This window comes from Emys orbicularis, chromosome 3, assembly GCF_028017835.1.
Source record: "Emys orbicularis isolate rEmyOrb1 chromosome 3, rEmyOrb1.hap1, whole genome shotgun sequence".
Taxonomy (NCBI): domain Eukaryota; kingdom Metazoa; phylum Chordata; order Testudines; family Emydidae; genus Emys; species Emys orbicularis.
This window is the reverse complement of record NC_088685.1, coordinates 7,313,038-7,336,505: the sequence shown is the minus strand read 5'-3', so window position 1 is coordinate 7,336,505 and position 23,468 is coordinate 7,313,038. Positions and strand designations below refer to the sequence as shown.

The following is a 23,468-nucleotide window of genomic DNA, read 5'->3' as shown; positions in this document are numbered from 1 at the left end:
GGCTGGAGAGAGAGAGGAGACTACAATCAGTAAACTGCTAAGATGGCTTTATTTGAAGTCTGCAAATTGTTCTAAAAAGGTCATAAAATAGGCTCTCCAATAAGATTTCTGGACCTCTCCACTTCCTGAGAGACACGACAGTCCAGTGATTAAGGTGCTAGGCTGTAACTCAAAAGACTTGGGGGTTCAATTCCTTACTACGCCTCCCATGAGGTAGGGGCTTCTGAAAAATCCCAGTAGGTGCCTATGTCTGGATCTTTAGAAATCTGGTCCTTAGTCTCTCTGGATCAGATGTATGTAAGTGCCTAACTCCCAATGAAATCAATGGGAATTAGATGGTGTCATGGGGTGACTGGGCCCCTTTAAGGGGGAGCTGGTCTGCACTTGGGGTAACTGCCCTGGGCTGGGGCTGATCTGAGAAGTTCAGCAAAGAAGGTTTTAATGAACAGCTGGAGAGCTTGAGTGACCCTACTGGTTACACCTGGAGAGGGCGTGGCCAGATAGGGAGGAGAGGAACTTAGAGGAAATGCAGGGTGGAACTCCTCTTCAGGGGGGAAAGTCTGAAGAAGGACCTTGATATAGATCCCCCAAGTTGTCACACCCCATATCTGTACAATTTATAACTTCTGGTTGATCCTACAAAGTTACTATAAAGTGGTTACCATGAAAAATGCTATATCACAAATGTTCCTCCAGCTATGCGTATCCACTATGGGCTAAGCAGGGCTGAATCACATCCTCTTAGTAGGCCAGATACAACAGAAGGTCCTTAGAACTTAGTAAGTGATAACGCCTTGGAACAGTGGATGAGTTTAGGCCTAGGGGGAAAACAGTTTTACCCTACCTCTCTGAAGGAAGGAACGAGAAGTGGAGAACAGAAAGGTACCAAGCAGAACAAAGATACCTAGGTGTTAATGCTAGACTTTAAAAAACACTGAGGTTGGGTAGGTCAGGAGAAGAGTGAGAGACACACAGGAAGTTTGGGAAGAAGGAAGGAAAGACATGGATCAGTCAAGGTGAAAGTACTAATAGTTGAGCTGGGGAGAAGACTCCATGTTTCAGAACCCAACGGTCCACAGCAGAAGGACCTGGTTGGTCCCAGAGGCTCTGACGCCAGCCCAAAGAATGCCCTGGTGAAGAAACTGCGGCAGGGAAATGAGCATAGTTTTTTTTATTTTTGTATAGATCTGTGTATTTCTTGTATGATTCAGTAAAGAGCAGCAGCGTTCGAGAACTCTGCGCAAAGTGTCTATTATATGTCACAACTACTATGCATCCCCTGAGAGGGTTGAACGGTAACCCAGAAGGCTCACACTTTTGGTGCGGTTTTGGGAAGCGGGGTGTTTAAGCTACAAGGGGAGTCTGTGGTGTCTCAGCATTGGTTCCAGGCGCTGGGTAGTGGATGGCGAGGTCACAGCTTTCCGGAGGGAGCGTTAGAGGATCTGTGCTCCAAGAGTATGCATAGGGAATCTCAAGATTGGAACAGTGCCTGGGCTCTGTTCTGACTCTGGAGGCTTAAAACACATCTGGGGATCAAGAAGGTTGGATTTCTCCTCATAGCATCTGGTGAGGTGACCAGATTTGTGACAGGGGGAAAGCAGAATAAACTGCAGGTGCCACGATTAACTACAGGCGCGGGCCCCCTAGGGAGGGGGGGCAGGACTTGAGGCCCTGCAGGTCAGTGTCCTGACAATAGGTCAGAGGACTAAAGGGAACTGGAAGAGAGACTGAAATCTCAAACTCATAAAGCTGGAAGTGAGTTGCTGTTACTGTTTCACTTGCTGTCACTTGGTGAAGAGACTGGAACTGAAGACCCCAGATGGGGCAGAAGACTTTTTGGTTCACTGTGTGTGTTTTAATACTGATGAAGGACATTAAGGACACATGGCCCAAAAGGGGTGGGACTCTAGAGGGAGGTAGCCAGAGGGCCAAGTACCCCACTACACGAGAGAGATGACTCCATCACAAGAGGGTTCTCCAGGACAGATAGACGACAACGCCATAAGGGAGTGCTCTGGGATGGGGAGCCCCATAACAGGCATCTAGCACATTTAGAAATCTGGCTCTCTGTGTCTCAATTCTTTACCTATAAAATAGGAACACTAGCACCACCCTACCTCACAGAGGTGTTGTGAGAAAAAAATACATTAAAGTTTATGAGGTGCTCAGATACTACAGTAATGAGAGATGAAAACCTTAAACAGCAGAGCCAGGAATAAGAGATGAGGCATTTCTCTGGTACCAGAACTGGGAATGAAAAACAACTAATAAAATCAGAATCTGAACTTTTGGGGCCTCAAAAAAGACTTCTATTTGAATTGCAGGCGATGGTTCTAGTCAGTTTTACTTTAACCTTCCATAACTCGAGTGCAAAAAACACAGTAACACTTGCATGCAAGTAAGCAGCATCCAACATCAAGAGTTCAAACTGGGAGACAAGACGTTTCCTTTCATAATTTTATCAGTGGGCACAGGTGTCAGCCTTAAAGGAAAACTGCAGTATAACCCAAAAGATAGTTTAACCACTGCATTTAAGAGCTATGTATCCAATGCCGCAGCCCTTTCTCATGTGAGTAGTCCCACTGCAGTGCTGAGGTCACTGGGAGTACTCATACAAGCACTGCAAGAGTAGGCCCCTAGTGCCTGAAATACAATAAAGACGGATTATTATTAAACCGAAAGGTGCATTGGCAGGTTAGGATTCAGCAAATTCAAGTCAAGTAAAAACACCTGGGAATTAGACTGTTTTGAAGGTTTGTGGGGTTTTTACATTGTTTTTGATTAATACAAGAAGTTGGTTAAAACCAACCATTAAATCAACTGAAACATTTAAAAATAAATAGAAAATATTTTAGAACGGCCCCATTTTCAACGATGTCCTGTCAGGGTTCAAGTAGTACTCTGGCTGCTGGGAAGCACAATTCTTCACCATGAAAATGGCAGCCCCGACTGACTTTCAACCAACATCAACCCCTTTCTCTGAATGGTACTTCTGAGGCAGAGCAACCACTATGTCTGAAATCTCTTTTGAAATGTCATTCCTTTCCAGTATTTAGTCAAATATAATACCTCCCTGGGGCTTAATAACACCGGTTATGACAAATCACTGCAGTTTTCCTTTAAAGGTCACCTGTTCAGCAACTTGTCTGCTTTCATAATCCACATTTCTCACATTAGACTAAGCCAGTGGATCTCAAACTGCTAGCTCTTTATGGTGGTCATCTGAGTAAGTGTCACAGTGGAGGGACTGAAGTGTAAGAGAGGGCCTCTTATGGACTCCTTCCTTCATAAAGTGTCTGAACCGCAGTCACTGAAGGACTCCCATTGTCTTCAATGGACTTTGCATCAGACCCACATGGACCCAGGTAGAGAACCTGACCCTATTGAATCAGACCTAGCTGATTCCATTGGCTCAGACCCCACTGGAGAACCAGTGGACTAGGTTAAAAAAAAAAAAAAAAACACAAATAGGGAGGAGACACACTCACTTTGTTCCTGCTTCCCATAGGCCAATTTGGCACCCACCAATTTAACAGCATGCAGAAGACTGGGTTCTAAAACAATATACTGTATATATGTACAAAATTACAAAAAAAATACCAACAAGCACGCCCATATATAACCCCCTTTGACTGCACCACCTGCCCCTTTATCAACCAGGCTCACGTTGATCCGGGAGGAAATAACACCTTCCTGGTCACATGAATTGATTTTACAAAGAAAGTGTAGTCAATCATATGGTCCTTAAAAATACACCAGGCTTGTTTCTGCCTTGCCCATGGGTTGAGGTCTGCAGTTTATGGCCTATGATTATCAAAAACGCAGCAAAAAGTCCAATGACCCCCTTCCCACCCACTCCCATTAATACAAAACCCTCAACTCTGACTGCAGCCGAGTTATGCACAACATGGACCACATGGCTGGTGTGTAGCTGCCATTTTGTATTTACAAACAAAACAGACTTCACAGCGCCAGGATTCTCTGCACAACAGAGTGTAGCACTTGAATGGCTTTAGTGACAGGGGCATTCCTTGCCCCATTAAGAGAAACCATGGCTCCTTAGCGACTATGCCAGAGCACTTTTGTGACACCCACTGAGTTCAACATGATCAAAATGGCACACTCCGGGGGCAGTGTCCCAGTCAACCCTCACTGCTACCATCGCATACCGTACTGGGTTCAATGATGGAAACAACCACTGACTCCCCAAGACACAAAATGGGGACGTATAGAACAAAATTCTTTGCCTTTGTGCTCCAAGGCCACACAGTGAGATGGACGGAGACACTGACACTAGCATCCTGGTCGCCAGGGTCCTGTCCATGCAGGGCCAAACTTCCACAGGATAGCTCACTGTGCCGCGGGATGCACTCTGCTGCTCCTCACAGCAGCTGCAATGTGTGTGCTGGTATTGTGGCTGGACTGCACTTGCTGCCAAGTGGCTTTTCACAGCTCAGACAGTAGATTGGGCACTTCCTACATGTGGCTGATCAGTCATGAGAGCAAAGACCAAAAACAATAACAATTGGACCGGACTGCTGGTGGTGAATTAAATGGTGCTCTTCTCCAAAATCAGAGGGGCCTCTGGAACCTTTGATCTTTCCCTCCAGCTCTCCCAACCCCTCCCCCCGCAATTCCAGAAAGACTCCTCGGGCTTGATTCTTCTCTTATTTAAACCTGTGCAAGTCAGGAGTAACTCCCCTGAAGTTACACTGCTATAAGTGAGAATCAGGCAAACAGGGACAAATTCTACCCCATGAGGATGGTAAACTGTACACAAAGACAGATCATCAAAACAGAAACATTTGAATCATGTAAAGAGAATATGAATTTTTAAAAAATGAAAGCCAGAAAGCTGGGTTCAGACATCTTTCACAATTCAGAATTTCGTAACATACCTATCTATGATGCTCATTCAGCAAATGACATAAGCACGTGCTTATCTTTAAGCATGCAAGTAATCCCAACTCCTTCAGCATGTACTTTAGTCCCACTGATTTCAACAGAATGTAAAAATGTAGGTAAGCATTTTGCTGAACTGGGGCCTAAATTTTTGTGTGTCCATCCTTTTTAGTCCTCTTGGGTTAACAATATTGATCCTGCCAACTTTGCAGAAAGCTACATCAGGTTTCAAAATAAAAACCCATTCCCTGTAGTTTAAAGAGACACTGTTAGACCCAAAATTTCTGTTTTTCAAAGAAATAAGTTGTTTTCATGAATCTAAGATCAACAAAAAAATTAGTTTCGTTTAAAAAAATTTTTTTTCAATTAAAAGATAAAAATAGATGTAGATGTGTATTTTAAGATTTCAACATTGCTGATGCAGCTGTATCAGAACCCATAAAAACCAGGAAGTGAAACTGACCAGAGACATAGCAAGTCCAGCTTTACTGTCAGAGCTGAGAGCTGTAAAAAGTAAACACAGTATCATTGGTAAAAAGCAAAGGAAAGAACTTTAAATTCCTCCCATTCCAATAATTTAAGGTGTTACTAGTAAAGCATGAACATCATTTTCCTTTTTTAAACTATGATGGTTATTCTGACCGTGTCCCTTTAAACAACAGCAGACTTCGAGCTTTCTAGCCAGTCAAGTAACAGAGAGAGATGATCCTCACCTCCTTATCCCAGCTACTGACCTGAAAGTTCAGTAGACTTTACTGTTGAGATGGGAGATCAGTAAAAAGTTCTTTGGTCCCTGGACTACCAAATAACAAGTCTCCTGTGAACACCAAGCAACCAGCTCTCTTTCTTTCCCTCCCTATTTTTTACTATAAAATGGGAGTTTAGTTTTGTTTTTAAAAACATTTGTAAAAAACCCACAGAAAGTGTAAAAAATTAATAAATCCAGCTGACATACAATATACAGAACTTGGAATTTACATGCAGCTCTTGAGATCTCTGCTGAAGCCACAGGAGATAGATACCTCCAAGTTTGCTGTGCCCTGGTTGCAGCAATGACCAACTTTGGGTGCTCTCGGCTGAGAGAGAGAGAAATTCAATACTCCTGAAACGTTCATGTGCTCAGTCCAGGAATCGCTGGCAGGCCTTTTTCCACCGGCAGGCCGTGCACCACTGATCTCGGTGCTCAATTCCATACACTTTACGGCATTTCTTGGCTTCGCCACGGACTTTTCTGCAGCATAACAAAAATAACCCAGACGATGACATGGTTATTAAAGCGTTACAGAGCTCAGGGGAGAAAAGAGCATGTGCGACGCAATGCAAGGTTGAGCTAAACCTGAGGAGGAAGCCCCAGTGTGAACAAAGCATTAGACATTCACAGTAGACAGCAATCCTGCAATAGCAGAGGGATGGGCTGAACCCACTGTACCATCTCTTTCCTATGGGGCAGCTTCTAGAATTCTAAGGGCTTGTCTGCACTTGAAATGTTACAACACCTCAGCTGCACCTACACTGCTAGAGCACTTCAGTGTAGACACCACATATGCTGGCAGGAGGGAACCTCCCATAGGTGTAGGTAATCCACCTCCCTGAGAGGCAGTAGCTAATTCTTCGGTTGACCTAGCACTGCCTACACTGGGGATTAGATCAGCTTAACTGTGGCTACGTCTACACTTGCAGATGTAGAGCGCTGGGAGTTGAACCAGCCCTCTGAGACAGCAGCAGGGAAAGCGCTGCTGTGTGTTCACACGGTGCTCCTTGTGACTGTGGAGCATGTCCACATTAGCAGCTCTTGCAAGGCCACAGAGAGCAGTGCATTGTGGTAGCTATCCCAGTGTGCAAGTGGCTGCAGCGTGCTTTGGAAAGGGTTTGCAAAGCATGGGGGGCAGCATGTGTCAGCATGCTATCTTGTAAGTTCAGACAGTGGCAGGGGGAAGGGGGAAGCCTGACATCGGAAGCCCCTCTCACACAGACACACACAGATGCCTCTGCAGCAGGAGCATTCCACAGTAATGGTTTGCTTTTTGTCCCAGAGCAGACAAGCATGCCGGCTGTCAGAAACGGAGCTTTAAAAGAGAATATCCGCATTCCTGCAGCCGAGTTCAAAACAATGACCTGAGTGGCCACTTGACTTCAGGGGATTATGGGATGTTTCCGGAGGCCAATCACAGCGCAGTAATGCAACACGTCATCCACACTGACACCCTGGCGCTCCAGCCTGGGCGCAGCAAACTCTATGCTTCTCGTGGAGGTGGATTACCAGGAGTGCTCCAGCCGCGCGGTCCGGGCGCTCTACGTGCCTTGCCAGTGTGGACACCTCAGGAGTTAGGGCGCCCGGGGCTGATTTAATGCGCTCTAACTTGCAAGTGTAAACAAGGCCTGAGTCTCTCAAGGGTGTGGATTTTTCACACCCCTGAGTGACGTAGCTGGGTTGACCTAACTTTTTGCTGTAGACCAGGCCTACGTCGAAGTCCAAGGAAAGTGGAAATTCAAACCAAAGGGTTTCCTTCTTTTCAGCAATACTAGTCATCTCCATAGCACCATTATTAGAATTCTAATACAGAGGAAGGCTGGTCTTATTGTTAAGGTACCGGACTGAGATTCACGAGATTGAGGGTCAATTCCCAGCTCTGCCACAGACTCCATGTGTGATCCATGGCAAACCACTTGATCTGTGTTATGAATTCCCCATTTATAAAATGGGGATAACACCACTTCCTTTCTCCCACACTTTATTTCTCTTGTCTATTTAAATCATAAGCTCTTTGGGGCAGGGATTGTCTCTTACTATGTGTATTATAGACAATGCCTATGTATAATAGGGGTCTTCACTAATCTTAGTTGGGGCAATAATTCAAATACATAGTAATACCCGCTTTCATTCTGAAGAGTCACAAAGCAGCAGACAAACTTCATATACCTCTACCCCGATATAACACGAATTCGGATATAACGCGGTAAAGCAGCGCTCCGGGGGGGCGGGGCTGCGCACTCCAGCGGATCAAAGCAAGTTCGATATAACACGGTTTCACCTATAACGCGGTAAGATTTTTTGGCTCCCGAGGACAGCGTTATATCGGGGTAGAGGTGTACAGAGTTCAGTCATCCACCATTGAAATGCAGTCACCTCTGGGGTGGAGTGTGGCAGCTACTCTGTACCAGCAGTGCTACACAAGAGTTTTTAGGAGGAGAAATGAAGAACAGTGTCGCCAGTTATTAAGTATTTAGGCAAAGCTATTACATGCAGACAGCAAAGAGGAAGAAGTTGCCAAGTGTACAACAGCTTGCTGGATTGAAGGGACACACTGGAACAGATATGGGCCTGACATAAATTAGCAGGGTGGGAAGGTCTGATGGCTTCACCTGAAGGCTAGTCTCCAGAAATCGGAGAACCAAGGTATGATACAGTGGAGGTCCGTTATTATTTATATACTGCCACACATAGCTCCATGCCAGAGCTGGGGCTGGCAGAAAGTACGTCATCATTTCCCTTTTTTAAACAGGAACAAGATGGAAGGGGGCAGAGGACAGCAACTGACCCCTCAGGTTTGGGGCCCCAGAGCAACAGGAGCCTTCTGGGATGGGGATAGGAGATACTGAGGCTACTGCAGGAGATTCTCACACAGCTTTTGAAATATGGACGGGTCAGCTCTGGGCTTTGCTGAGGAAGGCCCCAGGGTAATCCTGGACTAGGCAGGAATGCACCTGGTCTCCTGAACGTGTGAAGGCTTCTTGAGGTTTTCTCAGGAACATGGGGCAATTCCCCTGCAGGGCACTAACCTACTCAGGGGACCACGAGTGTAGATCCCTGCCCAACGTAGAGTTATGCTGGTGTGACGGCACCAGGCCTATCACCTGGATGCACATTAGACATGTGTGGACTACTCCGTTAATGTCTCATACAAGGCTAAAAAGGTTGGGTTGAAGAGACCTATTCAGGCAGAAGCCCCAGCAAGGAGGCTATGCAGGCTGGAAGGGTGATGAGGCTTTAGCCAATACAAAATAGCCACAGGAGAAGATTATAAGCCTCTAAAACATCCCCATCAACATCTCACCATCCTAGATCACCCAGTCCCCAAGCATCGATGATTTCTACAGTGCCCAAAAGCATGCTGGGCACCTCAGAGGAACAGGTTGTGAGTTCAATCCTTGAGGGAGCCATTTAGGGATCTGGGGCAAAAATCTGTCTGGGGATTGGTCTGTTGGACTAGATGACCTCCTGAGGTCCCTTCCAACCCTGATATTCTATGATATATCAAAAGACATGGTGCTGATGCCAGTTTCCAAGGTAGCCGGGGACATGACACAGGAAGGACAAGGTCTGTAGTGAGGTCACGGGATGACCCAGTTTGGGTACGTGCACATCTGGAGGTTTCATTACCTATCATTCTTATCATTTTAATTCACGCTTCTTGTAAGCCAGGTGGTCAAGAGAGTTCAAAGGGAGGCTCCCGAGCCAGGAGAGGCTGGTGGCTTGGTTAACAGGGATTGGCAGGGGTTGCATGGAAGAGGCTTAGGAAATACAAGGCTGTCCTCCTGTGCAGAGTGGAGGAGACAGGAGAAAACTTGGTAGGAGACAAGGCCAGAGATCTGGGCCAGGACAGAAGTGAGTCAATAATAGTTGGCCCCTGGACAGCACTTTCTCTCTGGGGATATCAAAGAACTCTGAGGACATTATTTGTGTTACCGCAGCTACTCATGGAGCAGCACCCCACAGTGCAAGGCGCCGTACAAACACAGAACAAAGATGGCCGCTGCCACAAACAGCTTAGCCTCACTAAGTTGCTGGGGAAAATATTATTATTATCCTCATTCGGGAGATGGGGAAACTGAGGCACAGAGCGGTTAAGTGATTTGCCCAGGATCACAGAGAGTCTGTCGCACAGTTGGGAAGAGAACCCAGGTCGTCAGTCCCATGTTTCCCCCAAAAGGACAGTTACAACCATCTTTCATACCACCGAAAGACTTTCAAACAAGAAGTTTTTCCATCTAAAAACTCTCTTCACCTAAAGGCAACAAGGGATGTGGTTAAAAGGAGAGCCTCACTTGATATTTTTACATTTCAAATGCTTTAACTGCTTTTCCTTTTTTGTGTGTATCTTTAATAAAAGGTTAAAAGGATGTTTAAATGGTGTGTCTGCCGTGGTACTAAGTCTCTCTACCAAACTCCGAACCTTGTTTAACACTGTTTAATGTTGGTCAGTGACAGGGTCACGTTAACACCTTTGACTCTTTGGGCCCATACAGTCCACCTAAATTAATACAACACAATCACAACAGCATCCTTCCTCCCTCACTGTCCCATCTGCAATGGTGTAACCACACCTGACTGTCCTTGTGCAGGATGTGGTATCTGCTCATTACTTCCTATGCTAACACTCTCTCTTCTCCAACAGTACCAGGGCAGCATGGTCCCCACCCTGCTTCCCCTCCCTGCAAACTCTTACCTGGTGCCACTGGGAGCCCTGGGAGGAGATGCGACGATCAGGTGTGACTTCAGCATTGGTGTTGGCTGTTGGTGTTCACTGAAGCTCAGTGATCTGCTTCGAACCTGCACATGAGAATCAATTCCAGATGTATGAGTCATCACACACATCAGACAGAGTTCGCTCTCTGCTGAGGAGGTCTGTCCAGTCAGACGGATCCAGCCCAGCCTCTGTACTCAATAGCCTATGGAGACTGATTTTACTGCGTGCGTAAAGCAGCACAGAGAACAGATATGTTCTTGCATAGCTCAACCATGGGATGCCATGTCCTCTGAGCCGGTGGCAATGCACAGATCTCCCCTCAGACAGCACATAAGCTTCAGGGAGTGACAAAGGCTAAACCAGGTTCTCTTTAAAACTCCCACTCCCTATGCCCTCCCACCCCCACTCGATCACCCTTTCAAAGGTGCTGTGCAATTAACCGTGTAAAGAAAAAAGAGCCAAGCAAGCAGGACTCACTGGGGAGAGAGAAGGGATGGTGGAGGTGGCAGCAGCCCAGCTGATGCTGGTGAATATGTGTGGTGACACCGGAATCTGAATTGATGGCAAGGCCTGTAGAAGGAAAGGGGAGCAAAGGTTAGTGGTTTAATGTTAACCCTTCAGAGGCAGTGTTGGTAACTGTAAGGACAGGGGAGCCAGGACTCCTGGGTTCCATCTGACTATCACTGGCTCACTGGGTGAATTGGCCAAACACCTTAACCCCCGAGCCTCAATACCCCTCCTCCCTGACTTTTGCGCTCTTAACCACGCAGCCTGCATGTTCCCTTAATGGAGTTTTTAAAGGATGTTTCTTAGGTCAATTCCTTAACCTGGAACGATTTCACTAGGTCCCACCAGAACACCTTCTCCAGGACCCTTATAAGGTCTGCGGAAGAGGGCACCTGACCTGCCAGCCACAGGAGCTGTGGGATACCAGCCTTCAGAGCCCCTGCTCCAGCACAGACTCTGTGCTCCACTGGGCAGACACCTAGCACAGCTGCTGGGCTGCTACAGAGCCCAGAGGCAGAGTCCCCCACCCTTAGGAGGGCTGCACTTCAGTTCACTTTTCAGCATGCAGCCTCAGCACCCATATGCGCACAGCAACCCTCCTTACGATTATTTATTTGTATTATGGTAGTGCCTAGAGACCCCAGCCAAGATCAGGGCCTCATTGTGGTAGGTACATACATACGCATATACAGCAAAAAGCAACCCCAGCCCTGAAGACAGGCACTAAAGAGACAAGACAAAAGGGGAAGAGAGGCAATATTATCCTCATTGTACAGATGGGAACCAAGGCACGCAATTAGGGGTAAAATTTCCAAAAGTGATTTAGAAGCCTAAGTCCCATTTTTAGGACAGACTTCGGCTCTGAACGCTAATGGAATTTAAACTCCCAAGTCATTTAGGGCACTTTTGAAATTTTTACCCTTAAATGACTTGCCCAAGGTCACACGGACTCGGTGGCAGAGTCTAGAATGGAGCCCTGATCTCCCCAGTCCCAGTCTAGTGCCTTGCCTACAGAGCAACTGCTCTCTTTCTGTGCAAGGGGTACTGCTCACGCACAGTGGGCTGCTTTCTTTCCTTCCAAACAAGCTGCCCCAGGGCACTGAGAAACGTTTCCCCCTGAAGCGGATTTCTCCAAGGTAGTTACACAAATTTCAATTTCAACCCCCAGCTGATTGGGCTGTGGGGCTAGTCAGAAAAATGTTACAAGATTCCCTGCCCCCCCCCCCCCTTTACTTCAAACAACAGGATACATTTTTTTTGTTCAGACTTTCCACACAACCCAGTTTCCCTTCAGGCAGAGACCACGCCTGAAAGGTGAAAGTGACTGAAGACAGGGAGCTACAGTGGAAATGCTTATGCCGCTTTAGCTCCAGAACTTGTCCCCTCTGTAACACAGGGATATCCTGGGCTGTAAGGCCTGGTCTACACAGTTTTTCACCAGTATTACTTGGTTGGGTAGGGGGGGGATTTTTTTTTACCTATGTAGTTATACCAGTACAAGCCCTAGCGTGCAAATAGATATAAGGTGCCGTATATCAGTAGAGCATATTCCCCTCCCCATACAGGAATAAGCTACACCAGCCTAAACACGCCTATACTCGTATAACACCATAAGCAATAGGACAGTTGTATCGCTTTAACTAAACTGATATAAAGAGGTACCCTTGTGTGTGTGTAGAGAAGGCCGAACAGTTTTAGCAGGGAACTGCAAGTGATGCAGTTACATCGGCTCCCCATGCTGCCCACGTATTTAAAGGCATTTGAACTGGGACTCCTAATACCCAAGACGTGCAAGGATCTGGTATAGTTACATTCTTGTGTTTTATTTGCATACATAGGGATGTGCTGCATACCACCAAGCTGGCTAATTACAGGGTGGCTGGAAACTAGAGTGTTCATAGCAAGAGAATGACTGCGTTATATAGGCCGGCGAAAGAAATCCACTAATCATTTAAACAAAGAGTTATGGATCCACAGCTCCATGGTTATGAGGACTAGCCAGCAGGTAGGACGACACCAAGGCTGCAAATGTTTACAAGACATAATGAAGTTCCTCCCATATGCTGTCTTGCAGTATGAAAATCAGGGAAACACTGGATCAAAACTAAGTAAATTTGAAACCAACAAATCAAAATACTTTATGTCACCTATAGCCAATCTGTGGAACTCACTGCAGCAGGAGGTACAGTCAAATATTGTGGCTGGATTTTAAAACCGAACTGGATCATTTTAGGATCACTAACTTTTGTAGCTATCCAAGCCAAAACAACAAGGAGAATCACACCATTAGCTGATCAACTGCTGGGTCCAGGAAGGAGATTTTCTCCTTCCTTCCAACCACTACAGAATACACTATGTGTTATTTTCTCTGATGCATCAGGCACTGGTCACTGCCAGAGGCAGGACTCTGACCTTGATGGACCAATGGTCTGATGTGATAAGGAAGATTCTATAAGTAACCAGCTGGTTTCTGAGCCTTGTCACTAGATATGAAAACAAATGCCCCCTAAGAATGAGGATGCCAGATGCCACTCCATCATTGTTTCCATAAGTGGCCAACATACCTGATAGGCATGATCAGCCTGGATATGCCAGAAGGAACTGGGGGCAGACTGACTGAGGGCACTGTTTGGGAGGTGAGACTCCAAGGTTGCTTGGTCCAAAGCCAAGGCTTCTGGCTTGGCTAGGGCCTGCTGGATGACAATGGGCGAGGACCCAAAGGTGGGGCTGGTGGCAGACTCCGGAGCAGCTTCTTCTTTCACCTGAACTTCGGTGTAGTAGAAATCTTCCTCCCTCCTCCGCTGGTCAGAGTCTGCGCCATCTCTGTGGTGGTTTAAAAGGGGAAAGGGTATGAGTCAATAACCACGATAAGTAACTCCCCCTTCCAATCAGACCTGTATGAGGTGCCAGCATGAGGCGGGTGGCAGCACTCAACCAATGAGCTATAAAAATCACAGGTTCAAGACCTGCCCCGGTTTCAAGCTCATTCTCAGAGCTGACAGTGAGAGGCAGTAGGTGGGGTCACCCTTGCGGAGGGTTCTCTTCTTCAGTTATGCTGTTAAACCAAGGTCTCTTTGGCCCGGCTCGGATTAAAGATTCCACGCACTTTTCCAAGAGACCAGGTGTCCTGGCCAACACTTCCTCTGCCAACAAAGCAAGTTCTGACGCTCAAGACAACAGCGAGCTATTGCTCAGTGCAGGAATGCTGACGGGCTTGCCCACACCAGTCGTACTGAAACCCGGAGAGCTGGCTGGTCCCCACATGGAGATGCAAAGGGCTATGAAATAATCACATAGCAGCACCAGCACATGCTGACCCAGTAAAACATTGTAACGCAACATCAGCATGCAGTACTGGCAATATTCTGTGACCCCTGTTCATACCATCTACGTTTCCTGCCACCATATCCAGTGTTGTTAGCTGCTTTTGGGAAATGAATATTTTTCCTTTCCCCCTTTCCTGGCTGCATAAAGATTCAGTTACTTCGGTTCCTTTGCTCAGCATCGCCTGTGTTGTGTCACGTGCATCAGAAAGTACGGAAGACGTGTCAAGCAAACCTTTGGACTCTAAGGGTACATCTACACAGCATTTTACAGCCTGCTGGAGTGAGCATCCCAGACCTGGCTGACAGACTCGGGTTAACGGGACTTGCGTGAGAGCTGTATAAATAGCTGTGTGGACAACGCTTTGAAGCTGTGGCTGGGGCTGAAACAGCAACTTCAAAGCGGTGTTGACACAGCTATTTTGTTAACTTGGGCTGGGAGGCTAGCTCCTGAGGGCTCCAAAATGCTGTCCAGACATACCCTGAAGCTTTAGGGTATCAATGGTCTACAGTCACTGCACCAGTAATATTTAGCACGTATATGGGAAGGTGCTTTATATCTTCAAAGGGATTTAGAAGTATTAACTAGTTAAATAGACATCATCAGCTTCAAAATCTCACTGCTTACTAATTTTGTTTTATCTGTCATTGTTGCAAATAAAACCCGAGAGGAGTGTAGGAAAGAAATTAGAAAAGAGGTTTTTTCTCTATATTGCCAGCACGTTTATTTTGTGCACCTGACAGTATTTCGTGTTTTGTCACTTTCCCCACATCCTCTATATAGTTAGTTTCCCCCATTGTTTGTTTGGAGCTTTCACATGGAAACAAGGCGAGAGAAAAAACATTTCACAAAACAGGAGAATGTGAGGCTGTAAAACCACATTGGCATGGGGGACTGAGTGGCAGCCATAGGTTTTTAGAATGGACAACACCACGATATCCCTACAAGAAGGGGAAGAATTATCCCCATTTTGCACATGGGGAAACTGAGGCACAAGGGGACGGACAGACTGTGACTTGCCCATGGCCATGGCTTTGAACCCAGGAGTTCCTGGCTCCCAGCCCTATGCTCAGACACAGCTTCTCTTCTGTGATAACTTGTTCAGTACAGCAGGGAGACCATGGAACACAAAAATTAAACTAAAACCAACTTCCATTTGAGGCTGGATTTTTTTTTTTTTTTTTGAAACATTAGCAAAGCAGGAGGTTTGACGGGACGTTAGCTTCCCCTGCGCATCCTGCTCTTGTGTGATATAAGCCTCTTTCCTCACTGTACCACAGTTGCTGTACAAATGCAGAAGTGTCACACTTTGCGGCTTGTGCTTGTATCAGTCGGACGGGGCAGCAAGGGGCCCCCCTGGCTGGAGGTGCAGCCACTTATTCTTTACTCTGGGCCCTTGATGGACTGGGAGAGAGGCGCTTACAGCTCACTCATGTCCCACCTTTACATTCCTTCACTTTAGGGAATTTGCAATGCCTGGAGAACCAACCCTGAATTGCCACTAGGGGGCCCCGCCACATCAGAAACAGGCCTTAGGTGAACTGAGCGACTATGCGTCTGACAAAGTGGGTATTCACCCACGGAAGCTTATGCTCCAATACATCTGTTAGTCTATAAGGTGCCACAGGACTCTTTGTCGCTTTGTACAGATCCAGACTAACACAGCTACCCCTCTGATACTTGATTATAGCAGGGGTTATCAAACTGGGGGTCACGAGGTTATTACATGGGGGGTCGCGAGCTGTCAGTCTCCACCCCAAACCACACTTTGCCTCCAGCATTTATAATGGTGTTAAATATATTAAAATGTGTTTTTAATTTATAAAGGGGGGGGTCGCACTCAGAGGCTTGCTATGTGAAAGGGGTCATCAGTACAAAAGTTTGAGCATCACTGGACTATAGTCATTACTTGAGTTCTGTTCAGTTAATTAGCAGCTTAAAGAGGAGCATAAAGCAAAGGGCTTGTTTCCAAGAAATACCAGTTTTAACTGTCTCAGTTCCTACTACCCGGGGGGGGGGGGATGGGGGGGGAAGGACCTTAAAGATACATCCCATCTCTCCTTCTTGATACCCCCCAGTCTCCGTCATTGTTATTTATTTGTATTTTAGCTGTGTCCAAAGACCCTAAACAGAATTAGGGCCTCCATTGTACCAAATGTAACGCACTGGTCAGTAACGCATCCCCCTCTGTATGAGCCTGATACAACCTCACTTCCCACGCAACTCTTAGCTCGGGCTGCAGAGACTCATAATTTTAGCTCTGGAGGCCCCCGGTTCGCTCCCGGGTGTTGGCCAAAGTGGCAGCCATCACACAAACACATGAGACAGTTCCAGTCCCAAAGCGCTTCTGCTTTAAAATAGACAAGACAGAGAGAGGCTGGAGAAAAGGGATGCAATGCATGAGCAGAATGATGGTTGGCAAATCTACCTTTTCTTATTGTATTCTTGGGCGAAGGTGGGGGTGGAAGGCAGGAGGAGAAGAGTTAACAGAGCAAGGGAGCAGGAAACGTGAGGGAAGAGGGACAGAGAGAGATGGGGGAGGGAGAAAAGGATGGAAAGATGGAGAAGAGCACAGAAGGGAAGGGCATGGGGTGGGCAACGCAGCCCTGAGCAACCATATCCGGCCCATCCCGGTGGTGTCCGAGAGGGACAGGGCTCAGGGAGGACTGGAAAGCAGGTTATGGCAGCCACCAGCCATCTGGGCCAGCAGCAATTCTCTAGCCAGGGTAGCTTCCTGCCCTCCCTACTAGTCCAAGCAGCAGGTTTAGTGGAGATCAAGTGCAGCAGCAAATCCTTTGGCATCTGCCCTAAGCGCTGGTGACAGGAACTCTGCACCCACAGCTCTGGAGACTGACGTGCTTTACCCACCAAGCAGCCGCAGTGCGTTAGCCCTGCCCCAACGGGATTCCTCTTCAAGGGTGAGAGGGAAGTTCATTCCCCAGGGCCCCTTCAATCCCTGGCCTCATTGCAGAGACTGCTGACACATAGGGACAACAATGATGATGCCTTTGGTGACATGGATAACTGGTGGGCACTGGACTGAGAACCTCCAAACTCATTTCATACAGGCCAGGGCAGTACCAGTTTGACACTAAATACATCCTCAATTGGGAGACTATGTCCTGCCAAATCGATTCCATCTTTTAATTCTGTGAGCCTGTGAAATTCCTTCTTCCTTCTGCCCCCAGCCCCCCCGGCCCTGCTTGGGTTCTGCAGGTTAATCGCCATTCAAGATCTTACCCAAGGTGCTGGGTCTTGATGTGACGTTTGATCCCGACAATGGATCGCAGGACTTTACCACAGTTTGGCCACAGGCACTTGTACATCACCTTCACCGAGTTCTAGGAGAAAGACAGCCCCATGGCATGGAAAGGTTACTCCCTAGCCCAGCTCAGAAGGGACAGAAACAGCCCCAGAGAATTAAGATTCACTCAGGATCACTGAAAACAGGCTCCATGATGCTGCCCTTTTGTCCCATCCACCCCACACACAATCCTGGGCCTCCCTGGCCCTCTCAAGGTGCCAGTCCACAGAGGTGCCAAGTTTCAGCCAGACACAAGGAAGACGCCGGTTGTCTGGATTTACATCCCCCCTCCCATCCTGCCCGTTTCTCCCTTTCCGCTCCTCTTTCTCTTGCCCTAAAGTTTACATCAAAGCTGCTTGTTGCCCATACATTCCTTCCCCCCTCCCTCCTGCCCCTTTGATGATCAGTGCGCCTGCTCCACCTGGCCCATGTGGACAGAGCGGGGAACTGAGCCGAGAAAGAGCTCGGTGCATGGAACAGAGCACTCCCCTGACCCACCCCTGGCTCCCTACTCTGGCCATAGATATCAGGCAGAGTAGGAAATGCTGGTGAAGGACAGGAGTGAATGGGAGCAGGGAGCACTCTGGAGTCACTAGCAGGATCTGGGGAGATGGCAGGCAACTGACCCTTGGACTACTGTCTCTTCTTCCCCGCCAATCCCCTTTGTATCCCTGGGGTCTCTTCCCTTCTCCCATCCCTAGCACCCCTTCTGCTCTGGGATTTCAAGGTGAAGCTTGCCAAGGGTTAGTAAGAGGCACTTTGCTTCTGCTCTCTTCTGCTAGCTTCAGAGACAGGTGAAACTTACAAACACCTTGTCAGTTTCACTGGGCAGTGCAGATCCCATGACTGAGAGTTCACAGCAAAGTTCCCCCTGCCCCTCCTGCCCTCGGTACCTTTCTCTTTCTTGGGGCAGGCTCATCGAGAAGAAAGGGATCCGAGTCTGTCTCAAAGCCGTCGTCAGCCTGAGGGGAGCTCAAGGCCTCGCTCGAGTACTTGGGGCTGGCTTCAGGATGCGGAGGTGATGGGGTGGAGATGTCGCTGCCGCCACTCCAGTGCCCGCTGGTGGTGCTGCTGCCGCTGTCTGACACGTCGCCACTCTCCTTCCATGAGTCGCAGGCTGCCTGGGACGCTAAGCCAGGGGAAAAGAGGAGAAGGGAACAGACATTAAAACCAATAGGCACAAACATAGCTCCTGCCTGCGGGATGCGGTAGCTCTGCTCCCAGCCCCCTGCCCCTCTCCAGTCGGTCTGTTCAATTACCTCCATCTTGACCAACACCCAGGATTGAATCACGGACCTCTGAAGCTACAAGCATCCGTCCCTACAGCTCAACCAAGCACCAGGGCCTGTAACACTCACATCCTCTGTGGATCAGACATGGTGGGGAGACACATAACGCACTTTCCCCGGGGTTACGTCGCCATTAAGGATGCCGTGGACGCAATCAGAACACAGACCTTTGGCCCAAAACTTAAACCACAGGCCTCAGGATCAAAACAACATGTGTAACATTTACCTTCTCCCTACTGCACAGAACTGCGAACCAGGAGCCCTGGATTCTATGCCCAGCTCTCTCAACGCTTCACTGCGTGGCCCTGTGCCTCCCTCTGCCTTTGCGTCTCCTTCCGTAAAATGCAGCTAATGCTGCCTACCTCACAGGATTCGTTTAATCACTGTCGTAAAGCGTTTTGAGAGCCCTGGATGGAAGATTTCAGAGAAGAGCAGAGAATCTTCCTCCTCCTCCAACAGTTCTGCAGCTACAGGTTCTAGCCAGGATGGCAACAGGAGGGCTGAAATACCACAATAAAGCCTCTCTCACATCATCACTGGCCCAGCCGGAACTGGGAATCTGGTTTGGCATGGAGATTTACTCCCCCAGGAACCAAAAGGCTCCATCGACCTGAAGACAAACTTTTCCCCAGATGGCACAGAAGGCTGATTATATCATAGAATATCAGGAATGGAAGGGACCTCGGGAGGTCATCTAATCCAACAGACCAATCCCCAGACAGATTTTTGCCCCAGATCTCTAAATGGCCCCCTCAAGGATTGAACTCACAACCCTGGGTTTAGCAGGCCAATGCTCAAACCACTGAGCTATCCCTCCCGCCAATGTCTCAATAGACCCTTGCAGTGTCTTTTTCAATTAAGGGCACGGAAGCTGCTGGGCTGTTCAGCGAGACACAGCTGCTCTCTAGGGGAATGCACGTTATAATGTAGGACACTGGCACAGCTGCCCTGCATGCACTCTCTCCACGGAAGAGCTTAGCTGTGCCTTTAGTGACGGATGGTCTGAATGCAAGTTCATTTATTCCCGCTTTAACCCGGTTTCCGTTTCCAAGCGTTCTGGGCAGGGCTGTGGCAGAGACTCTCAGGCCTAGCCCCTCGAGGGCTTGCCTGTTGCTAATTAGAGCCAAGTCCCCGCGCAGAGAGTGAGCCAGTGGCAGGACATGGCCATTTCCCACAGCTGCAGACGCCTATTTTTAACCACCTACATCCACTTGACTACTTGCAAATGGAGCCGCTGCTAAAAAAAGGAGCCGGACACTCAGTGCTCCCATGCCTGTGGCTCCCAGAATAGGTCTTGCCGATCTATCGTACATGGCAGGGTTATGCTCTCCTCTCTCTCGAGGAATGTATATGGCCTCCCAGCTTGGCCAGCTGTTCAGGAAGACCTGCATTAAAGCAGCTGTCCCAAAGCACCCTGCTCACTGAGCCCCATGGCCTCTGAACAGCCAGCACTCCCATGCGCAGACTCTTTTGGAAAGCCCCCTCCCCCCAATTCTCAGTTGGTTCATCCCAATCTGTTAGGCCTGATAATTAGAACAAACAATTCCGAATAAATAAGAGGAGGAGGGGGCCAGCCGAAAGAGCTGTCTCCCAATTAAAACAGGTTCCCGGCACTCCCAACTCAGGCTTTCCGGGAGGAACTCAATACATTAAGCTACACTCTCCTCCCTGCCCGCGTGCTGCACGTGACACCCAGACCCACTTATGCAGGGATTTGTAGAAAAAGCCCAGTAAAGGTCCCTCTGCAGGAGATACCCAGGACATGTGCCGCTGCTGGCCCATACACGCCATGGGACACTTCTGCAGAATGGCCGTGTCCCTGGCCTTTTTCCCCTGTGTAATATTATAAGAAGGATTCGGACCTCACATTCCCCTGACAGACACCAGCATGAGCGAGGTCAGAACCGGACCCTGAACATTTCTCTGAAGTAGGGAGGGGCTTAAAAAAATGTTACTTTACAAAATTTTTGGATAGAAAATATGAAAAAACAAAATTAACAAACCAAGTAGGGATATTTCAAATAAAAGCCGGTGCTTGTACAGTAAAATGCCTTTCAGTCATAGACCGTATTTCACAGACCTGGAACCTGGGGCACAGAGGGTTATGTGACCTGTCTAAGGAGCTGGGAATTAGACCCAAGTCTAATCAAGAAGCTACCAGCTGTCAGCTGCCAGTATCCTGGATCCCTCTCAGTCAGGATGGGCCAGGGCCTGGGTCAGACAGAGCACCTGGTAGATGTCCTCCTCCCACTCACTGACAGGGGACACCTCTCTGCTGCATTTGACTGACTTGTCATTTAGCACCAAAGACTCTTCTCCAGCCTCCAAGAAGTTGCGAGGGTGCCTGGAAACACTTGAAAATGGCTCAAGTCCTTCTTCTCAGGCTGAGCTCACAGGGTCGTCACAGACCCCTCCAGCCCCCCATCCCCGCAGTCTCAATCCTCTCCCTCATTTTATTCCAGGTCTACAGGATGCTGTTGGGAAAATGCAGCTGAATGCCAGGTGTGCACGGACACGACCCAGCTCTACAGCCAATGCAATCGGCCCCATCTCCCAGCGGTTAGCTACAATCAGCAGCTGGGTGGAAAGCAGCAGGCTCGAACTGAGCCCTGGCAAGACTAAGGTGATGCTGGGAGGAAGAGGGAAGCACTTAAAGAACTTGCTTCCTCTACTTCAAGAGCACCTGCTCTCAGACTGTTACAGCTGTCGCCAGCCTTGTGTCCTTTGAGAGTCTTTGGCTTAGCTGGAGCCCGAAATAGCCACGGCAGCGAACACTTCCCACATCCATCTCTGATGGGCCAGATCATCACATCCCATCCCATCGGACACAGCCTGGCAGCGTCCATGGTAACCCAGACATGCGGGACCTTCAGGCTCCATCACTGCTATTCCTTAGGTCTAGGAATGACAACTGGAAGAGCTCCAGCTAATACAGCCCATGTGCTTAGTAACAAAGGTCGCCATGTAGAACCTGGCACACCAACTCCCCACAAATATGGAGCTCCGTTTCGAGGTCTCTGTCCTGATATTCCAACCCCCCCATGAGACTGGCCCTATCACCCTGGGAGATTGCTCGCCCTCTGCAGACAGGTTGTCCCATGACAGCTACATGCCACTGGAGCAATGTAACTGTTGACTTGCACCATGTCTACACTAGGAACACTTTACCTACAGAGGTACATGCCTACTCCCGATTAAGCCAGATAGCAGAGGGGACATGGATTTTATTTGGATAATCGGGAGGGCAGAAGCCATTCGGCCATTCACCAGCAGATTCACCACCCCACCCCATGGTGTGGGGCTCATCCTCCTCTTCCTCACAGTCCTGTCCAGGAGTCTCTGCTCTGCCCCGCCATGACTGCAGGCTTCCCTGCACCTGGTGCCTGCAGAGATCGGGTGCCACCAGCCCTTTGGCAGCCCAGGGAGCCCTCTGCAGCTCCGCTGTCACAGCCCTGCTCACTCACTCTCATGACAGCGGGGGGGAGAGGGCTCCACGCACTGCCACAGGAACCATTCAGCAGCAGCGTGGCCTCCCCCATGGCTGGGGTCTCCTCTTGCTCCCCCCCCTCCTCACAGTCCTGGCTGGGGGTCTGTGAGCTCTTATCCAAACCTCCACATTATCTGAATCCCTTCCTTGTCCCCCAGCATAAGGTAGGTGGGGGGCAAGGAAGGGCTTCGGATAATGCAGAGGTTCAGACAACAGGGTTTCAGGTACATGGCAGCGTACTGTACTGCCACAGCACTCCCAGTATGGACACAGCCTCTACCAGCAAAGCTGTGCTTTTACTAGCCTGGTTTATTCCAGCTGCCCCAAACCAGGAAAACTACAGGTCTGCTAGAACAAGTGCGTCTACACGAGGGGCTTCTGCTGGCACCGCTACATCAGTCAGAGCACACCCCTCACCAACACAGCCAGGCAGGCAGAGTTCTGTATGTACCCACAGCCGTCGAGCCCCCATCGATAATTCCTTCACCAGCACATAGACAGAGAACATCTCCAACCACATTCTCGATCCGGAGATACATTAGAATGGATCAGACGACTGACTTCCAGCCCAATGGCTTATCCACTGCAGCACGTGGCCTCTCTAGGTACCTGACCCCAAACGCTGGCTCCAGTCTGCAGCAGAGTTTCATGGCGAAGGTGACATCACCAGCAGAGAGCATGCTGGGACATCAGAGAGTGCAATGAGATGGAAGTGGCAGTCAGACAGCTATCTGCTCACATTGCACTTGGGGCTCCGGTTACCTGGGAAAACTTATTGTTTGAGGTCAACAGTTTTCCCCTCCTTCTTCAGGGGTACCACAAAAACAATTCAATTCAGCCTCTGGTTGCTGAAATACAGAGGCAGGCAGGTTTGGGACCCCAGCGTCCAGCTGCACAGTCGGACTCACCCGGCATGCTGCTTTCGCGGCTGGGCGGGCTCTGCACCACAGGGCTGCAGGACAAGCTAGTCAGCACCATAGCTGCCATCATCTCGTCCATTTCCACAGCAGCATCCAACTTCCTGCACCAGGAGACGGAGAAACATTAAAGACTTCAGTGGGGGAGGGGAAGGCAGATATTCAGGAGACAAGGCGAGGATTCGATGTCAAAGACCCCCTACAATCAAATGGGCCACTGGAGCAAACACAGAGGCCAAAGGTGTTACACTCAGGGCTGATTGGACCCAC

General features: G+C 48.7%; 1 protein-coding gene across 1 annotated transcript in view; it reads right to left on the bottom strand.

The window, feature by feature from the left end:
* Nucleotides 1–4,207: 4,207 nt before the first annotated feature.
* Nucleotides 4,208–23,468, bottom strand: part of ZNF395 (zinc finger protein 395) — a 42,471-nt gene continuing 23,210 nt past the window's right edge. The window contains exons 4-10 of the mRNA XM_065400707.1: nt 23,190–23,302; nt 18,399–18,634; nt 17,442–17,542; nt 13,442–13,700; nt 10,848–10,940; nt 10,350–10,453; nt 4,208–6,133 (exon numbers count right to left, since the gene is read on the bottom strand). Of these exons, the coding sequence (XP_065256779.1) occupies nt 6,022–6,133; nt 10,350–10,453; nt 10,848–10,940; nt 13,442–13,700; nt 17,442–17,542; nt 18,399–18,634; nt 23,190–23,302 (1,018 nt within the window). The 3' untranslated portion in view covers nt 4,208–6,021. The remainder of the gene's footprint in view (nt 6,134–10,349; nt 10,454–10,847; nt 10,941–13,441; nt 13,701–17,441; nt 17,543–18,398; nt 18,635–23,189; nt 23,303–23,468) is intronic.